Genomic DNA, 21,015 nt, shown 5'->3' with positions numbered 1-21,015 from the left:
TTCACTTTAAACAATGTAAACCTGCTTATGTATTTAATGCTGTCTTTTAAGGAATTCAGTGTGTTGAAGTTAGCACACTACTAATTAACATCAACAAACAAAGTTTGGCCTAGCTTTTACAAGTTGTTCTCATTTCCTTTTTGCATGATACTTTTGCAGCTACGGTAGAAGAACATGGTGTGTGGCATACAATTTACGAAGTCTGAGCACTTCTACACAATTTTTCTTTTGGGAACTGCAAGTAACACAGCAACAGTCGCATCTTACAGCTTCAAATATGATGATATTAGTTGACAATGAATATAATTATTATAATTTTAAACTGTACACTAATATTATCAATCATTAAGTTTATCAATTCTTGAAGAAAGATGTGCTTTAGAAATATATATTACCTGATTAGAAACAGAAGAAACAGATTTTGGACCATTGAGGTCCGAAGGTGTGGCTGCCGGTGTTATCTTGTCCTGAGATTCGAGAGGTGTTGCTGGCTGAGGCTGACCGCCAGTTGATGTTGGTGGATGTGGACTCAGTGTAGGCATTGTGGGATCAGCAGGGGGCACAGAAGCTGGCTGAGAATGCGGATTTGGAAGAGGGGACGGAGCAGCTGATGCAGGAGATCCAACTGACGGCACAGGCAGAGAATCGTTAAGACCTCCACCACTGTGCAAGTTGGGCAGCGGGTTTGGAGTCATCGACTGGCCCCGTGGATAGGAAGGTGGGCCACCTGAAGGAGTTCCGGAACCAGCCAGCCTGAAAGAAGTATACAAATTGTGTAACAGGTAAACAAAGAAAAGCAATCGTGTGAGCTAAGAATGAAAAATAATTAATAAATCACTCTTTTGTCTTGTGCTAGTATCCAATACTTCAGTAGTATTTCAAAGTCTATCTGCTGGTATGAGATGTGAATTACAAACAAAAGGCCAAAATCAAGGGATACATTTCAATATGAACTGAGAAACTGGTGTATTATTAACACTGTTTATTTCAAGGTGCAAATTTTTTCTTGCTACTTAAATGGGTGATGAAGTTGACCCTGTCCATTAAATTGAGAGAGAGAGAGAGAGAGAGAGAGAGAGAGAGAGAGAGAGAGAGAGAGAGAGCGCACTCATGCACTTGTAGATCAAAAGTCCATTAATAATATGGTGTTATACCTACTGAATCAATGACAGACTTTTAATCTGTCCACTGCTCAAAATAAATTCCAAAAGAGAAGGATGGGCTGGCAAGTACTTACCTTCAGCACTGCAACACCCAGAATAGGAGATCAACATGCACGACATTAAATAAAGCCAGTGCGCCTAGCTTTCTGGAACCATAGGTTCTTTCTTCTGGACAAAGAAGGAGAAATATACAGTCAGCATTGAAGTGGGAAAGGAATGGGTGAGGCACTCTGAACCCACACTAAAGGAACCATCCCTTTCTAAGGTGGAAAGAAAGCCAGCTCATCTGTCTCTTAGGGAAGTAAATAAAAAGCCAGCTCATCTGTCTCTTATGAAAGTAAATAAAGTTGTTAATGGACTCTGCTTTTTATACAAAATTAAACTTCTCCAGCAACACTTACTTTTCCCTACTGATATCACAAGCAAATGAGACTAGTATAGTTACTGAATATATTCAATGTGTGTCTTTACCAGGCTCCCTTAAAGGCAGCAAGAGTGTTTTATCATGGATTATTACTTGCTTCATAGCAGACATCTACAGTTTGTTTGTATTATGTAGATCTACTTAAAAATGTGAATAATAAAGCAGAAAGACAAGTCCTGACAGGTGTAGTACAATATTATTACTTCTGGAACTCTTCAGGTTTTTTGAAAATACAGTTTAACCCCGCTTTTACATTCCAGGAATTAGCATTTCCTGCTGTTTACGACCCCGTTTTTTCCCGGTCCCATCAAATTTCCTATGCCCACAATGTTAATTTGCACCCAATTTTGCGCCAACATATTCATCATTTTCCCGTGATTTACGCATTACGAAAAAATGTTTGTGAAGAAAAAATGGCACGATTCTGGCCATCCAGTAGTGTTTATAAATATTATGTGTTTTAGTTTCTTGAGACCACAACACTCCACTCTGTGCATCTGAGCCAGTAAACGTGTAAAAGTTTGAACAGTTTGTGCTGTATCTCTCGCCGCTGCCAAGGTCTACTTGGTGTGGTAGCTGATGGGAATAACTAAGTTCTTTCGAATGAAGATGTCATGACCAATCACAATCAATTCCAAACTGTCTCTATTGCACAAATGCAGTTTCATGATAATTGTGATCATTGTAACACCTTTGTCAAACAATATTTAGCATGTTTCGGCCTATGGACACTTGGAGCGCTGTTTGACACCGTCATTCACTTTGCGATGCTCAAATGATGTTTTTAGTTTAAACACAGAGCAGATTACGTATTTTATTCATGCTGAGCAAAATAGGTTTCAAAAATTTATTCTCATTGTCAAGTGCAGTATTTACATTTTTTTTGTGATGTTACACAAACAATGTGAGTGATAGTTTGCACGAGTGTGTGGTTTTCTACATAACTGATGAGGCACAGTACCTGATAACCTCAAAAGGATGACTACAGTGCAAGAGATGCAGAATAACGCACATTCAAACACCGTACAAAATACTTATGTACATATTTGCACTTAACGAGAAAAATTTATAGAAATGTGTTGTGCTAAGCATAAAAAAAAATTGTAACTAGTGCAGCATTTCATTCTTTAAATAATGAGTGAAAGTTGCTGGCTTTCAAAAACATCGATTATGACACATGAAATTGAGTCAAACGTTCCTACTTCCCAGACAGTTATAAGTTCCAGTTATATCAGCGGTTTTCATTAGATGATAAACCTTCATTAGATAATAAACAAATCCCTGACAAGTATTCTGATGCCTGTTATGTACATATATCATACATAATGTGCAAGGGGGTATCCCATACTTTTAAACCATAAAACGTTATTTCCCAAGTTTTGCATTTTCTCACCGTCTACACTTTTTTTTATTTCAAAAAGTGTAAAAGCGAGGTTCCACTGTAACAGTAGTAAAATAGCACCAAAACAAAGGAACTCCACAGTTTACTAAAACTACAGTATTATTAAGCAACATTTGTGTGTAGGCAAATTCTCTCTCATAAATATGAAGCTATGGAAACAAAAGGAGGAAAAAAAAAAAAAAAATGAAATACGATCCCATTCACACTGTCATGTCCTGCATAGCAATGTTTAGTAGCACACATTAATATCTACAATTTTATGACATGTTCAAATGAATAACTATACCAAAACGCCAAGAGTATCAACATATTGCCAAGAACAATATATCAAAGCAACAAAGCATGCACTATTCCAGAATATTACTACTTCTGAGAACCAGTAATAGGATGCATTGTTCCATGCACAAGTACTAATAACGCACATCCAAGTAACAATTTTAAGCCTAGCATAGAGGTAAAAGCACAAAAATGAAACTTCTAATAAAACACAACATACTGGAAACACAAATCAGTATTGTGATCTGAAGTTCTATGCCAAACAAGTAAATAGTTATTTTAACTTAAATACATACCCTGCCAACTGAGGAACTTAAAAAAAAAAAAATTCTGTGATTAGTGTGTGTCTGCCTTCATTAAAAGGCACCCATTGGCAAATAAGTAATAAGAAGGCAGATCAGAGTTTCATTACCCAAAAGGCTACAGACTAAAGCAGATTCTAGAAGTCCTGCTACCAAGCCGCCAGTGTTCTCTCATTCCAGATTTTGCATGTTTGATGCATTGAATAAAAAATTAATTCCAGTTTGAGGCAAGAATCTTTAAAATTCCACCCAAGAATGTTCTCTCTTGCACATAAGTAAACAGCTTAAAGCACTCTTAACATGAATATGCAACAGTGGTCTTTAAAAATTAAAACAAATCCAGTGAAAACATATGCACACACCTGGAAACACAACACGTGAAGCACAAATTAAAGCACTGACTAGATTTCCTGTTACACGCCTTGTTACAGTGAAGGTAATTGATAAAATTACTTTAATTCGTGTTAGGATTACAAACAGAAGCAAATACATACAACTTTCAAATGCAAACAATCGTATTTTAGCCAGTCATCCATTTAATAGTGACTGAACAAATACTTGCATACATTTGACAAGCATCAATCACAGTCATTGATACGCCCTGCACAGAAGTTACATTAAACACCCACTCAGTGCATGAAATAATATTCATCCCATTTAAAAACACGGAATGTGCAATCCATAAGCAATGGCCCAATTTACATGACTGCATTTAAAAGTGATTCTGAAAAACACTCCAAAACGTACCTCCAGAAGAGATCACTCACAACAGTCTTAGAGTAACTTTTGGATGTTACGGTAAATTTAAAGTAAGATAATGCCTGTAGTGTTCGTCTACGAACCTCGAAAGGGGCACAGCTACTTCAAGAGGACAAGGCGCCTCCTCGCCGAGGGGTGGGCGTCGATGGAAAGGTGTCACACCACCCCGCCCGCACCCACGGACACCCTTCTCATTTTTTTCACCCTTCAGAGTTTTCATACCCCCGCTAGAATTAGCTCCACCCTTGATCAGGGCTATTTGTTTAGCACCAGAAGCTTTCTTATACCTGCAAGTTCGGAAGCATTACATTTGTGTGACATGATAGCTTTTACTTACTTACAACATAACATTAACTTTCCTGGTCCTGTGAACTTGGTAAAAAGGAAGCTACAACTTTCACAGCAAGCTCTATTGAAATGCAAATAGAAAACTAAGATTACATGAAAGAGAAATGAAGATAAAATCTACAGTACAACAAATGAGCAATAACAACCCAGTCAAAGTATCTCTGACAACTTAGGATACAAAAGCTAAAAGAAGGAAATCTCGAAGTTTTAAACATGCTACCTGCAATGAATGCAATAATAGATCAAAATAATGTCATGCAATCACCAGATCAACATGTTCTATTTCTACATACACCGAATAAAAGGAAAACTGTATCACGTCGCATATGTTTAGCGTAATGAATAGAGAAACTGTTCACTCTAAACACAAAAATAGTGCGAGCAAGAAACAGCAGTATTCCCATGTCACGAGACACTTATTAACTGAAGTATCACATGTAGGAATCTTTATTGTACACAATAACATCTATGGTAACATTAAGAATGCAGATTAAGTTTAGACATGCTTACAGGGGTGTCTAGACAACCGTTACTTTATGCCTGGTGAGATTTTTACTACCATATAAATCATAAAACAGGCAGAGATTGAAGTAGAAACAATGAATGTAAAATGTTGCTCTGCAACCTTGACTCACTTAGAACAATTGCAGGGAGCTTTCCTGGTAGGGTCTGCAAACTCCCAGAGGCCTGTTGCGGGCGACGCCTGCTCATGTTGTTCATGCTGTGTGGGATTCAAAGCATTGTCCTGCCACACATTCTCAGTCAGGCATGCTGCTGGACCAGGACTCTGATGTGAAGGTGGCGGAGGTGGGGTGGAAGTGTCTGCAGGTGCAGTGGTCGCTGGAAGGCTGACGGAGCGGAGAACTGCATCTGCTGCTGCCGCAGGAGACAATCCCAACGTTGCTCGATTTGGAGCGGCAGATGGATCATCCATGTCCGTGACAAGCACATAGCACCTGGGATAGCGCATTTTTGTGCCACCCACCAGTACCTCTACTGCAGGGGGAAGTGCAGACTCTTCACCACCTCCGTCACGACTTGAGCACTTTGGCCCAAGGGGAAAAAACTGCCGCCAGTCTTCCAAGTGTCGCTGGACTTGCACGTCGGTGCTCTTGTAAATCTGGCCAGTTAGGGTACCAGCCATACCATACGGAGCAAGAATCACTGTAAAATTGATCCTCTTTAGTCAAGTATTGTCATAATTATGTATCTTAAGGACAATAATAATTAAATATGCAATCAATTCTGTGTAGATACTAGTGATATGTAGTGGAACATGGGACAGGTCAATCTCATTACCTGGAATACCTGATGAAGAAGCCTGTGCCTGCTGAAGATGTTGCCAAGTTAAACTGCGAACTAACGGATGAGTGCGAACGTCGATACTTGCACACACGGTGCTCTCACCATGGACAAAAAATGCGAAGGAGAAAGAGAAGTGTGTGCTGAAAATAGAACAATGCAAGTCAGTACACACCACATTTAATGAAACCCAATAAAATTGCAATCTTATGAGAAGGAAAGTTGTTACACATCATATAGCGAAGATGCTGAGTCGCAGATAGTCCTTGCTGTGACTCACCATCTTTGCTATGTGATGAGTAGCAACTTTCCTTCTCATAATATTGTTACATCCCATCCTAGATTTTTCATTGGATGAATTGCAATATCTTTTTTCACTGAATAATACCAGTCTTAAAAACATTTGGTATGTATACAGCAGATTCAATAAGAATATATTGGTGTCTGTTCCTACAATATTTACAATACATGATCCTCTTCTACCTGCTTCAATGTGGACTCACGGAGCAAGGCCAACCAATAACCAAATCCAAAAACAATTGACTCCTAGCTTTCAGAAATGTCTAGAGAGGCATCAATGCACAACAAACACTAAAGACTAGGTGCACATGTCATGAAGCAAGCGATGTGTCATGGACTTGAGATAGAAGCTTATCATACCTTATGAAGAACAAAAAACATGCAACAGGCCTGTGTCAATCAGTTCTTATTTATTTTCCCTTAAGTTACAAGTTTCAGCATTCCACGGGTGCCACACTCAGGCCCCTGACCATTAGAACATCAACAAATAAACAATGTAGTGTGTGTCTGGTGTATAGCACAAGATACAATACAGGTACACGACACACACACACACACACACACACACACACACACACACACACACAAGATATACATAAAACAAGATATAATACAGGTACAGCATTACCTGATGCTCTAATCCTCAGGAGCTTGAGGATGGCACCACAGAAGTGTCAAAACTGTTAGATTTCATCTTGGTGATGAATTTCAGAGAGTTTAGATAAATATGTTCATAAATATTTGTTCTAACAGGCTTGTCTAACTGATTTGTATTTGAGCAAACAGAAATTAAGGTGCTTCTTCTACATAATAATACCTTGGATTTCATTTTTTACTTCCTTTATTCCTTATACCAATTTATTCACACCAATTATGCATCTAAATTCTGACTTCATACCACAAAATTTGTATTTGTGATGAACCTGAAATTCTAAACTTTGAAGCATTTGGGCATTGAAATAAATTTGATGGCATCAAGCGAAAATTTTTGCCGGACCAGGACTCAAGCTGTGAGATTGTCATGGACATAGTGAAGGAGCTGAACTGGAAAGCTCTTGAAGATAGGCGTAAACTATCCCAAGAAAGTCTACAAAGTTTCAAGAACTGGGTTTAAATGATTACTCTAGGAATATACTACAACCCCGTACATATCGTTCACATAGCATCATGAAGATAGGACTAGAATAATTACTGCACACATACAGACATTCAAATAATTATTCTTCTCGTGCTCCATATGTAAATAGAATAGGAAGAAACCCTAGGAACTGGTACAATGGGGCATATCCTCTGCCATGCACCTCACGATGATTTGCAGAGTACAGATGAAGAAATATATGCAGGAACCCAGATTTCTCACTTCATGTAAGAGATCATCTTAACTACTTTAGCTATTTGAGCACACTTCATGTCCAACCCAAATTTCATGTAAGAGATCACCTTAACTACTTTGGCTATTTGAGCACACTTCATGTCCAACCAAAATTCCTAACTTGTTGCACACTATGTACATAGCATTCCCTGTCCATTATCCTTATTGCTCGCAGCCTCATGCTGATTACTCCAGAGGTCAGATGAAGAGCGCATCTGCACTGAAGGATCATTAACTGCTGTCAAGGCACATACATTTGTGTGTCTGGTGCCTGTTCTTTCAGACATGTCTAAAAGAAAACACACACTATAATTCATAGGAATTTTAAGTTTAGTAAATTCAACCGTACATAATACAATCAACAAATGAGCAATTATTTCTGTTCACTCAAATATCGGAGGTACTATTTCTGGAGTAAAGGAAGGTTTATTACGCACCTGGCACCTATCATCTTTTCTGAGCCTTCATAAGGCTGTATAAACCACTTGCCAAGACGAACAAAATCGCGTGATAACAGGCACCTGTAACAGAAAATATTAAGAAACATGTAAACACTCTCGGAATTAAATATTTGTATCCCATCTAACAGCATATCTGTGTGTAATTATTTGTTACATTTCAGAAAAATTATGTTTACTGAGTAATGAATAAAATGGTACAGATATAGCATCTACAGATATTCCTATATCTACACATAACTGAGCTTGAACCAATAACATGTAAGCAGGATACTTCTGCCTACAAATAGACTAAATCCATCATGTGCAACACTCGTCACCTTGACTGAGTAATTGCCAGTTTCTAAAAATAGACATTTTCTTGAAAAGGGTATTTAAAACCATTTCAGCATTGTCCATTCCTCAGTAAATACCTCTTTTCCTGTTGTTAAGGTCACATTGTGCATCTATTCCACCTGCAACTGGACCAGTGTTTCACCATCTACAACTTCAGCGTCTTATTGCTGTGTCTCCTATTGTACTACTGCAGTTCTACATTGTTTGATTGTGTTTTGACTAAAATGTGACAATATTCAAATGCAGATTTACAATTTATCATATTTTATGGCAATAATATTTTAGTAAATAATTAAAATGTATTTTCTGTTGTTTAACCCTTTCAAAATAACGTGTTGCTATTCTCATATTTCAAATACAAAACAGCTAGGCCTCTTCAAATGAGAATACTGGTTTGAACATTAATTTGGCTCCATCAAAGATTACAGCTGAATACATACTCAGGAAACATGGTTACAGACTCATGCCTGGTCCTTCGTTTTACCTTCTTCATAGCTGTGCCAGTTCATATCACTGCTAACCAGGAGAAAGTTTCATGGTTTGTCAAACTTCAGCATCAACCCTCATTTACTCATGTTACTGTCTTCATCCATTAGGTAGATAAAGGCTATTACAGAAATGATGCAGAAGAAACTGAACACAGGATAGTTTTGTATTTTTTTTTAAAAAGGTCTCTTCAGATACATGGAGATATCAAAAATCCTAAAATATAAAGAAAAATATGTTTCGTGTTACTGAAATCATGACTCACATATTCAATTTCACCCAATCGAATTTTACTTGCTTTTGAAATCCACAACTACATTCAATTTTAGTCATTTGCTTTTTGTTGCATGTACAGTTACTAGTTTGGGAAACAGTGCCATTCTGATGATAAAATGAGCTTTCTAAAATGTGTCTTGCAAAATAATTACACTACCTGCACTGAAGTAGGCAAAAACTCTATCATTTTTCAACTACATAGGTTTTATTCATTATGGGAAATAAAGCTTCTCATTTTATGACAAAAACTAGAAATATTTTTGCCTTCCGAGTTATCTCAATTGAAAGGTCAATTATTTTATAAATTTCAACTGCACATTCTAGTACAGCCAAGAAAATTTCTAAAAAACAACAGCAAATTCAGGATCAGTGCTACATATATAAGTTTTAAGCTACTGGTGTGACTTTTTCTCACGCTGTACAACTGACAGATTCAAATGACTAATACAAAAATAATTAACTTTGATGCATTTTTAACGCATCCATGAAAATAAACTTCTGAGAATCACTCTAAAGAGCCTCTGTAGTTTATTTACACAATCATTGGGCACAGTCTTGAGAACACTAGAGTAGTTGGGATCAAAACTTAGTTTTCATATCACTACTTACCTCTCTATTAGATTATGTAGTGCCTTGAAGAGTAGTGAGCGACACTCATAGGACAGACCACTCTCCCACGAGCCCTGCTCCCCTTCTGCAGCACAGAAGAAAGAGTGAATGTTTAACACAGAATGCAAATAACAGTCATACCATTAAATGTACAAACAGAAGCCAAGTGTTATATACGTGGGCAAATGAGAAATTTCTAGGTACACGAGTTTTTTTTATGTCAATTACATAAAAAATTTAATAGTTACACATTACATCTACATATTAACTCCATAAGCCACTTACAGTGCCCAGTGAATGGCGAATTTTACCAATATTATAGACTTTCTCTTTCATTCCATTTAAGTGTTGAGTAAGGAAGGAATCACTGTCTACAAAGCACTGTACACTCCCTAATTTCTCTTTATCATATTCTCACGGCCTCAACACAACATATACTACGCCGAGAGCATAATGATTGCACACGTTCTCTGAACTGACACAATGGGGTCCTGCGAGAATGAAGATGGTTTTTGTCCAAGGATTCTCATTCGGGGAAGTTCCACGAGTATTTCTGCTACAGTTTCATAGGCGCTATTTGTCCTGTTATGACACTAGCTGCAATTACCCGAATTCATTTAATATCTTTCCAATTTGCTGTATTAGTATATCGTTCACAGTTTCTTCCACAGACGCACGGCATTTTCACAATGCACGCCTTCCGACGAACCTAAGTCCTCCATTTGCCATTAGTACTACCGATTTCACGTGAACGTCCCAATTCTTAGTATTTCACCTAAATAACTGTGCGACGAGACCTGCTCAGTACGCTCGGCAAATCGGCCGCTATTTGGTTCTTTTTTCCTCTTTATAGGCAGTATCGTACATTCATCCAAATTTAAAGAGAGCAGCCATTACATCGAGTGGAAATTTAGTCCAAGTCGGAGAACAGTCCAAAGACGGTAATTTCCTGAGTTCCTACTGCATTTCTTTGGGCCATACCTGTTCTTACTTTTGTTTCTGTTGAACATTCTCCGTCCAATACAAGGCAGTGTGTTCTACTAGTCAAACATTCCTCGAGACTTTCACGTACCTGTGAAGATAGTCCGTACGATCGATTTCGGTTAGTAGTTGACGATGCGGTACTGCATTGCGGAAATCTAGGAAGACTGAATCTACCCATTCACCTGTCCTATTGCTTTATGGGCATAACACTAGACGTTTTCTAGTCATCGACTCCAAAATGAACAAAAGTACAATTTGTTGGGGATATGTGGGAAGCTCGCAGAAGACGGGTCCACGAGCGGCGCTGAATGGGCGGCGCGGCGGCGGGCTGGACAATGACCCGCTGCTGGAAGGTCAGCGCGCCTTGCCGCGCCGCGGCCGGGCTAGCGGATTCCAGAGCAGCGCAGCGGCGCTCATCGCTCCCGCGCCCCGACGTTGCCACGCTACGCCGCGCCACGCCGCGTCGCGAACGCCCGCCCGGCACACTTTCGCGAGCTCTGGCACCGTGCCTCTTCCCTGAGCAGGCACCTGCTTACCGGCTACCGTGACGCCCCAGCCTCCTGCGGCTGCTACAGGACGTTCTCTAAGGCGCTACAGAGCGCCCGAGTCCATAAACACCGAACCCAGGAAGCTCAAATGGTCCGTTGACGTTGCTGTCATCTACCCTCCACCTACATTCTGAAAGACACCTTCCGGTGTGTGGCTAGCGTACTTCTCCGTACCAATATAATTTGAAGGGGTCGGCGGAAGAAAGTACTAAACAATAAAAATGTGTTACTGCAAATTATATGATTGATTAAATTCATATACAATAACATAAATTCAATAATAGAAACTATTTACATACTACACACCGCTTTCTACCGGTACATATGAAACCAAATGCTAACATCACACTATTCGAAAAAACAACTGATAAAACATGACCAGACTTACACCTGTCTAATTGAAGTATTTTTAACACTTTCTTCCTTTCCTCTTACACTTGCGCACTGCTGTAGCCTCGGAATGAAGTCTAACTTCTCTATTTTCTCGTCGTGGCCATGTAACGAGATCTACGAGTATGGAAGAAGAAATTTGTTTCTCGACTCATTTAGGAATTTCTCTGTAATGCACAGCGCCAGCAACGTTATTTGGTGAACTGCTCCACAATGCTCTCGCGCTTACTAAACGAACCTGTAACGAAATGCAGCCATCTTCTTCGAATCTCTCTCTTCCCCCGTCATGCTACATGGTGAAGTACTGAAGAATTTGTCGAACGTGTGTTTCTTAAGCCACTTTTCTTCGTGAATTAACGTCTACCTTAAGATTCTGCAATTACATGTCAGCTTGAGGATTTGTTTTCCTGCAACTAGTTTTAAGTTTGGGAATCTGTGGTAAGGTGGTCTGGGACCAAACTGCGGAGGTCATCGGTCCCTAAACTTAAACTAACTTGCGCGAAGGGTAACACACACACCCATGCCCGAGGGAGGAATCGAACCTCCGTCGGGGAGAGCCGCGCGGAACGTGACAAGACGCCTTAGACCACGCGGCCAGTTCTGAAGTGTCCACGCAACTTTAGGCTGCTCTGGACGTTTACCCCGAGGTATTTTAAAGCGGTTATTGTTTCCAGTGATACATCGCTGTCAGTGTAAATTGAATGGTAATGGCGCTCTCTGCCTATTTGTGTGTGATTCGTTACATTTAGAACCAAACCTCGGTCTTCATTCGCTATAGTCTTCCGGTGTTGTAATCTTCCCACAGACATCCTCCTCTTCCGCAAACAGCATCATAGAGCTTCCATCGTTATATCCCCCCCCCCCCCCCCCGATTCACTAGGTTTCTTTAGGGCATTTTTCCTCGTAATGGTCTGTTACAAGAGTGCAAAGCTGAGACGTGGACTAATTTACTGGCTGAAAAATGTTTAGACTGCGTTTTACTCACTTCCATCGTCGGATATAATTACACTGTCTGTGACAACGAATTACTTATGAGATTTTTTGCACGGACGATTTAAAACTTTAAGGTGGAATTATTGCATTATTCTTTCTATGCAATTGAGTACACGCCACAATGGCACGCATTGCAGGAACTTTAAGCATACTTTTGAACGTTCTGTTCAAGTTGACCGCAGTTAGGGTGCCTGACGCATAAGGCACCCCCCCCCCCCCCCTCCCCCAGAAATGGTCTTTTCACAGGCCGTGGACACCTACTTGTCAACAGGGGTCGTCAATGACTGTAGTCCGTTCATCATAAGAATAAACCTGATGTGAACAAACATAAACGCGCTGTTTGGTCAGATGCCAGTAGGTCCTACTTATGTATTAGATATCTTATTACTAAGTAACGTTAACCTTATGATATTCAAACGTATTAACAGTCATCAACGTTTTTCTTAATCACGCTTTAGCTACGTAGTTTTTATTTCAAAAATCGTGTACAGTTACAGCCTCTGCAGCGTTGTGCTCTGATTGTCGCGCAATGCGCAGTATAAAAATGGCTGAGGCTCCTTTCTGTTCTGTAGTGGAACACGGTTAAAAAGTGGCGAGAAATAGGCTATTCTTAATGTTTTTCATAAATTTACGGAGCTAATCGGCTTTGAAGTTTTCCTAGCACTGTATATGCTGCAGATGTCAAATTTACATGGAACTTGTAGCGCAGTTTTTTTCCTCGTTCAACTTTAAATACCTACATCTCGTAATTATAAAAATCATCATTTTTCATGTATAATGCACGTCTTCTTGTTTCTAATTACATATTCGACGCGAAATTCCTATTTCCATTTCAAATACAAATTCTTAATCATCGATGTTTCATGAAAAACTGTTCATAAAAGTTGTTTACCTAATTTAAACATAATTTAATTTTTAGGGCAAAAATGAAAAACCAAATTCTCTTTATTTGGACTATGTCCATCGTTTTATGCCACAGAGATAGGTAAGTATCTCAGAAACATGAAAAACAATCATTTTCACAACATCGAGCACAAAATACAAATGTCGCATATTTACATTTGCTACTGTACCATTACACTATGAACCCAACGGAACTGCTCTGGAGCCAAGCTGCGGGATTTGGCCCGAGAAGTAGCAAGACTGTTAAGCCTCAGACGTACTGGAACTAACGCATGCAGCTATTTCACACGTCACTGCCGAACGCTGGCGGGATTTAGAACGACTCGTCATAACAGAAGAGAAAACGCTGCGGCTGGTTGGCTTCGTGAATTCTGTTGTAGATGGGCCCGTTATCAACGTAGCGGGTGACACCTCCAGAACTTAAATGCATTTCTCGGTACCGGATACGGAAGGAGCTAAGATATAAGCAGACGAGTGACTAAGTAATATCTTCAGTGGCTTCAATATTTAACTATACGGTGAAATCCTTCAATATTCTCTTACTTTACACACAGCTTATGCAGAAAAATTATCCTGTGGTTAACTCAGGAATTTTCATCATTCTTATTTTTAATTACAATAGTACGTTAGCCAATAACGATAACGTGTTACGGTTTTCGTGTAAGGAGCGTATTGTGAGAGATTTGCAGTGTATTATTTCATTCTACTTAAAAATTAAATTACATTCGAAGCTGTATTGATCCTCTGCTCTCTTTTTACGTGTGAAACTGCAGCTGGTCACGTCACTGCAGGCTCGCTGTACCAGCTGACCGGCCAGTGCTGTGCTAGTTAAATGCGCTGATAAAGCTGTTGTCCCGTATTATCGCTTAGTCGATGTGCACATAAGGCACAGCACAAAATGTATCCTTATTATCGTACTTGACAGTCTCGGGACAGCTTGGCTGCAGTCCCACGTCAAACGGAAATTCAATGAGGTTCCAGCAAACACGGAAGAATACATAGTGCAATGTATACATCGGGGTTGTTCTTATGATGAACGGATTATAGCACAGATTGCGCAGGCTAACATACGCCACAGCGCAGCAAATGACTCAGTAGTCAGTATGCGCTTATGCCGGGTACAATATTGAACTATTTCATATAGTACGATGTCTTGATTCTTAAAGTTTTTGATCTGATGAACGCACGTTGCCGAAACACATTATCCATTTGAGGAAATGTGCAGTCCACACAGACAATTTTGACTTACCGCATCACAGTCACAGACCTCTATGAAGACTTCCGGTCTTCTGTTAATAGAATGTGTTACCAAGTCGTCTGCTGTAAATTCACCAAGACCGTACAGCTGCTTTTCTCAATTTTTTTTAATAAAAAGCAGGCAGTATATATACCTCTTATTCTCTTAGAATGATACAAGCAATTGTGTTTAAATGCTTTCCAACCATGAACCGACATTACAGATACATTAACTACTGAACGTGACCAACAAACGCTCTCAACACGTTATTTACGAACAGTTATCAAGATTTTCGTGAATTATGTATCCTTTGCACAAAGTGTAAACGAATGCCTTTCAATTTTTATCTCGTTTACCTATGCTGGACAACTGCTTCAAATATGAAATCAGCAAAAACTGCTTTAACTGGGACAGTGGCAATACCCTTAGGGAACGTGGACACGAACGCTCGATGCTGTAAGGATACAGAGAAATAAGCTATCTACCACCTAATGGCATCAGCTTAGCTACTGTTTTCCGCCCAGAATTGACATCGGCGTAATTTCTGGTAGTATATCAAAGTTCCATGACTTCAAGACGTCTCTCCGACATAAACTCAGTCAACTACTTGCGAAAATACACACATCAAAAGTAGTTTTGCATCACCCCGGTTCCCAGAACTCGGGAAGTAGACGTTGACTGTGGATATTGTATCACAGACACAGTCCTTTTGACTGCTCTCAGAGATGTCAGTACACCCGCCCAAAGATGTAAACAACCATGCACGAACAGCGCCTATTAGACGGAGAGGGTCCGACAGCCGATTAGATCAAGTCACCCCACCAGGAAGGAGGTACGTGGCTCGTGTTGTCTGTAGAAAACCATGCCTAGAAGATCAATACCGCGGTTCGATCGCGTCCGCATTGTTACTTTGTACCAGGAAGAGCTCTCAACAAGGGAATCGTCCAAGCCTCTCGGTGTGAACCAAAGCGATGTTGTTCGGACATGGAGAAGATACAGAGAGACAAAACTGTTGATGACACACCTCGCTCAGGGCGCCCAAGGGCTAATACTGCAGTGGACGACCGCTAACCTACGGATTATATCTAGGGGCAACCCTGACAGCAACGCCACCATGTTGAATAATGCTTTTCGTGAAGCCAGAGGGCGTCATGTTACGACTCAAACTGTGCGCAATAGGCTGCATGACGCACAACTTCACTATCGTCCATGGCGAAATCCATCTTTGCAACCACGACACCATGCACCGCGGTACAGATTGGCCCATTAACATGCCGAATGGACCGCTCAGAAGTGGCATCACGTTCTCTTCAACGGTGAGTGTCGCATATGCCTTCAACCAGACAGTCGTCGGATACGTGTTTGGAGGCAACCCGGCCAGGCTGAACGCATTAGACACACTGTCCAGAGAGTGCAGCAATGTGGACGTTCCCTGTTGTTTTGGGATGGCATTATGTGGGGCCGATGTACGCCGCTGGTGGTCATGTAAGGCCGCCGTAAAGGCTGTACGAAACGTGAATCGCATCCTCCGACCGATAGTGCAACCATATCGGCAGCATATTTGCGAGGCATTCGCCTTCATGGACGACAATTTGCTCCCCCTTCGTGCACAAATTGCGAATGACTTCCTTCTGGTTAACGACAACGATCCACTACAGTCGCTAGCATGTCCTCCAGACATGAACCCTATCGAACATGCCTGGGATAGATTGAAAAGGGCTGTTTACGGACGACTTGACACACCAACCACTCAGAGATCTACGCCGAATAGCCGTTGAAGAATGGGGCAATTTGAACAAACAGTGCCCTGGTGAACTTTTGGATAGTATGCCACAACGAATACCTGTACAGGCATGCACAATGCAAGAGGATGTGCTATTGGGTAATAGAGGTACCGGTGTGTTCAGCAATCTGGAGCACCACCTCTGAAGGTCTGGCTGTATGAGGGTACAACATGCAATGTACTGTTTTCATGAGCAATAAAAAGGGCGGAAATTATGTTTACGTTGATCTCTATTCCAATCTTCTGTACAGGTTCCGGAACTCTCGGAACCAAGGTGATACAAAACTTTTTTTTAATAGTGTTTCCGTGTTTCGAGTCTTTGCGACTATCTGAGACAACAGACATCGAACGAATTTAGAGGCGCGCTAGCAGATCGTAACAGTTTTTATCAGTACTTACTGAAGTGTAATAGAAATATCAGGGAAACTTAAACAGGAAATCTTGGAGGGAATACCACAAAGTACTGTTCAAACCCGCATTCGAAGAAGAAGAAGAACAGCATGGCCGGCCGGAGTGGCCGTTCGGTTCTGGGCACTACAGTCTGGAGCCGAGCGACCGCTACGGTCGCAGGTTCGAATCTTGCCTCGGGCGTGGATGTGAGTGATGTCCTTAGGTTAGTTAGGTTTAATTAGTTCTAAGTTCTAGGCGACTGATGACCTCAGAAGTTAAGTCGCATAGTGCTCAGAGCCAGAACAGCATGCGATCACTGTGCTCTCACCATCATGTATCATCTCGCGTAGTGATATTGGGAACAACAAATTAGGTTGCATACAGAAAATTGCTAAAGTCGGAGGTGTACCTCTCGCCACACAGTGTATAGTGGGTTATGGGGCATATACACGAGTGCCTTTCAAGAGCTTTCCAGAAACTAATGTAAAATTAAATTAGGATGGTCGAACGGGAATTTGAGCACGCGTCCATCCCAATATCAAGACAGCACCTTGGCCATCCGGCTATATCGATAATCGAACAGTGACAATGGGATCACTTACAAGGAGGGGGGAAAATAAAATTGTGTGCCGCACGCCAATGGACAGAGATCGCCGTAGATTAGAGATGGGCAAGTCAAGGCCAAACTAACGACACACGGGAGTAGTTTCCTGGAAGAAATAACATGCGCGGTGAGCCAGTTGCATTCCAGCGACTAGGTCCCGCACGCGCCAGCCGGACCGGTTCTGCCGCGCTCGAGCCACCCAGGCCTACCCTCTCCCCCTGCTAACAGTGTGAACTCACCGTCTAGTGGTAATCTGTTATCAAGGTTCGCCAGCGTTATTTATTCTGTCAAAATGGTCTTTCTTCGTCAATGCCTTTATCCGGCGAGTAAGGTACCCCAACACGAGACAAGACAGTTATACTTGCGGAGTCCATCGGGTCAGCGAATGACAAAGTATTAGATAAAGAAGAAAGAAAGGCTCAGGATTAACATACCGTCGACAACGCAGTCACTGGAGACAGAGCACAAGCTCTGATTATTTCAAGGATTGGGAAGGAAATCGGCTATGTCATTTCAAAGAAACCATCCTAGCATTCGTCTGGAGCGATTTAGGGGGATCGAGGAAAACCTAAATCGGGATGGAAGTCCATCCGAATGAGACTCCAGTGTGCTAACAACTGCGCCATCTCACTCAGAGACAAAATATCAGCAGAAACTTTTGGTTTAAGCCAAGTTTAATAGCAGATATTTAAAAAAATGCTGTATCTTTTTATCAACTCTCTCACGGAAAATTCTCATGGCAAGTATTTTATTTACCGCATTATGGGCGCGGACTCCGACTGTTTATGCGAACTACAAACACTATCTTAACTTACAATTCTCTATTTAGTTACAGGAAGGATATAGTTTCAAGCAATGTTCAAGTTGCTTGTCGGACACTAAAAACGCCAACACCGTATTCGTGCGTCGTGTAAGCCTTTTGGAGTGAAGCGTTGCAAGACAACTCCGTTGGAGAAGCGGGGCACACTAGAAATCTGCGTGCGTACCGAGATAAGATAACAACTTGGCCGACCTTGCCGCAGCGAGAGAAAACGACAGTCTCCGTTCACTAATTACGGAAAACTCCCAGCATGCCAGTCTCAATAAACCAAGGACACTTAGTGACGGAAGGTCGGTGGTTAGCATGTGCATGAAAATAAAAACAGCACTCACTCAAAGTTAAAAGTGCAACATTCGCTACTCTGAATTCAGCACACACAAAAATTAGACGTGATAGTGCTTGGTTGAGAGGAAGCGGCGGGGACTGATTTACGTCATGTTAGCATTCAGTAAAAATCGTTGCTTTTAATGTTACATGAAGCTGGAGTATTTCGAACTCAAGTAGACAACCATAAATAATATTATCTCTCATAGCACCGTTATACTTTCCAACCTTCTACCACGTACGTAGTTACCAGCGTCCATCGAAGACACACTAAAAAAAACTCAGCACTTGCTACGCTATCTTGGTCTTTATACACGCTTACATTACGTCAAATCGCATAAGAAATAGGGAGAATGTTAAATAAATACACTGCTCAATTTCGGACAACGGTGCAGAAAGAATAAATGAAACCTCAGTTCTTGTATGTTTACAGCTTAACGAATAAACGCTACCACACAAAGTTACAGTGATTCCCAAGAAAAGAGTGCACACTGCGCAGCACGCAAGTTTCATTCAGGAGTAACGTATATAACAACAAATAGTAGGGACCAACAAACCTAATAATGTTCATTGGGTCTGTACACTAGAATGAACCTATCAGCGGAGATTGCCCAAAAGAGGAAAGGCCGCTGGTCCTGATGGGATACCAGTTCGATTTTACACAGAGTACGCGAAGGAACTTGCCCCCCTTCTTGCAGCGGTGTATCGTAGGTCTCTAGAAGAGTGAAGCGTTCCAAAGGATTGGAAAAGGGCACAGGTCATCCCCGTTTTCAAGAAGGGACGTCGAACAGATGTGCAGAACTATAGACCTATATCTCTAACGTCGATCAGTTGTAGAATTTTGGAACACGTATTATGTTCGAGTATAATGTCTTTTCTGGAGACTAGAAATCTACTCTGTAGGAATCAGCATGGGTTTCGAAAAAGACGGTCGTGTGAAACCCAGCTCGCGCTATTCGTCCACGAGACTCGGAGGGCCATAGACACGGGTTCACAGGTAGATGCCGTGTTTCTTGACTTCTGCAAGGCGTTTGACACAGTTCCCCACAGTCGTTTAATGAACAAAGTAAGAGCATACGGACTATCAGATCAATTGTGTGATTGGATTGAGGAGTTCCTAGATAACAGAACGCAGCATGTCATTCTCAATGGAGAGAAGTCTTCTGAAGTAAGAGTGATTTCAGGTGTGCCGCAGGGGAGTGTCATAGGACCGTTCCTATTCACAATATACATAAATGACCTGGTGGATGACATCGGAAGTTCACTGAGGCTTTTTGCAGATGATGCTGTGGTGTATCGAGAGGTTGCAACAATGGAAAATTGTACTGAAATGCAGAAGGATCTGCAGCGAATTGACGCATGGTGCACGGAATGGCAATTGAATCTCAATGTAGACAAGTGTAATGTGATGCGAATACATAGAAAGATAGGTCCCTTATCATTTAGCTACAAAATAGCAGGTCAGCAACTGGAAGCAGTTAATTCCATAAATTATCTGGGAGTACGCATTCGGAGTGATTTAAAATGGAATGATCATATAAAGTTGATCGTCGGAAAAGCAGATGCCAGACTGAGATTCATTGGAAGAATCCTAAGGAAATGCAATCCGACAACAAAGGAAGTAGGTTACAGTACGCTTGTTCGCCCACTGCTTGAATACTGCTCAGCAGTGTGGGATCCGCACCAGACAAGGTTGATAGAAGAGAGAGAGAAGATCCAACGGAGAGCAGCACGCTTCGTTACAGGATCATTTAGTAATCGCAAAAGCGTTACGGAGATGATAGATAAACTCCAGTAGAAGACTCTGCAGGAGAGACGCTCAGTAGCGCTGTACGGGCTTTTGTTAAAGTTTCGAGAACATACCTTCACTGAAGAGTCAATCAGTATATTGCTCCCTCCTAAGTATATCTCGCGAAGAGACCATGAGGATAAAATCAGAGAGATTAGAGCCCACACAGAAGCATACCGACAACCCTTCTTTCCACGTACAATACGAGACTGGAATAGAAGGGTGAACCGATAAAAGAGGTACTCAGGGTACCCTCCGCCACACACCGTCGGGTGGCTTGCGGAGTATGGATGTAGATGTAGTTGCCTAAAGTATCTAAGAAAGCACCGCGCCGGCCGGTGTGGCCGTGCGGTTCTAGGCGCTCCAGTCTGGAACCGCGTGACCGCTACGGTCGCAGGTTCGAATCCTGCCTCGGGCATGGATGTGTGTGATGTCCT

At 41.3% G+C, this 21,015-nt stretch overlaps 1 protein-coding gene across 4 annotated transcripts in view; it reads right to left on the bottom strand.

Moving 5' to 3' along the window:
• The window catches only part of LOC126336805 (mediator of RNA polymerase II transcription subunit 13), a 202,188-nt gene that overhangs the window by 74,928 nt on the left and 106,245 nt on the right, over positions 1 to 21,015 (bottom strand). For 3 of the 4 annotated variants that reach the window (XM_050000847.1, XM_050000856.1, XM_050000866.1), the window contains exons 3-8: positions 9,814 to 9,898; positions 8,086 to 8,169; positions 5,974 to 6,119; positions 5,310 to 5,838; positions 4,410 to 4,613; positions 396 to 753 (exon numbers count right to left, since the gene is read on the bottom strand). In XM_050000847.1, coding sequence (XP_049856804.1) covers positions 396 to 753; positions 4,410 to 4,613; positions 5,310 to 5,838; positions 5,974 to 6,119; positions 8,086 to 8,169; positions 9,814 to 9,898 — 1,406 coding nt within the window. The remainder of the gene's footprint in view (positions 1 to 395; positions 754 to 4,409; positions 4,614 to 5,309; positions 5,839 to 5,973; positions 6,120 to 8,085; positions 8,170 to 9,813; positions 9,899 to 21,015) is intronic. The other variant, XM_050000875.1, reaches the window with a different exon arrangement.

Source organism: Schistocerca gregaria, chromosome 1, assembly GCF_023897955.1.
Source record: "Schistocerca gregaria isolate iqSchGreg1 chromosome 1, iqSchGreg1.2, whole genome shotgun sequence".
NCBI classification, from domain to species: Eukaryota; Metazoa; Arthropoda; class Insecta; order Orthoptera; family Acrididae; genus Schistocerca; species Schistocerca gregaria.
This window is presented reverse-complemented; position numbering and strand designations above follow the sequence as displayed.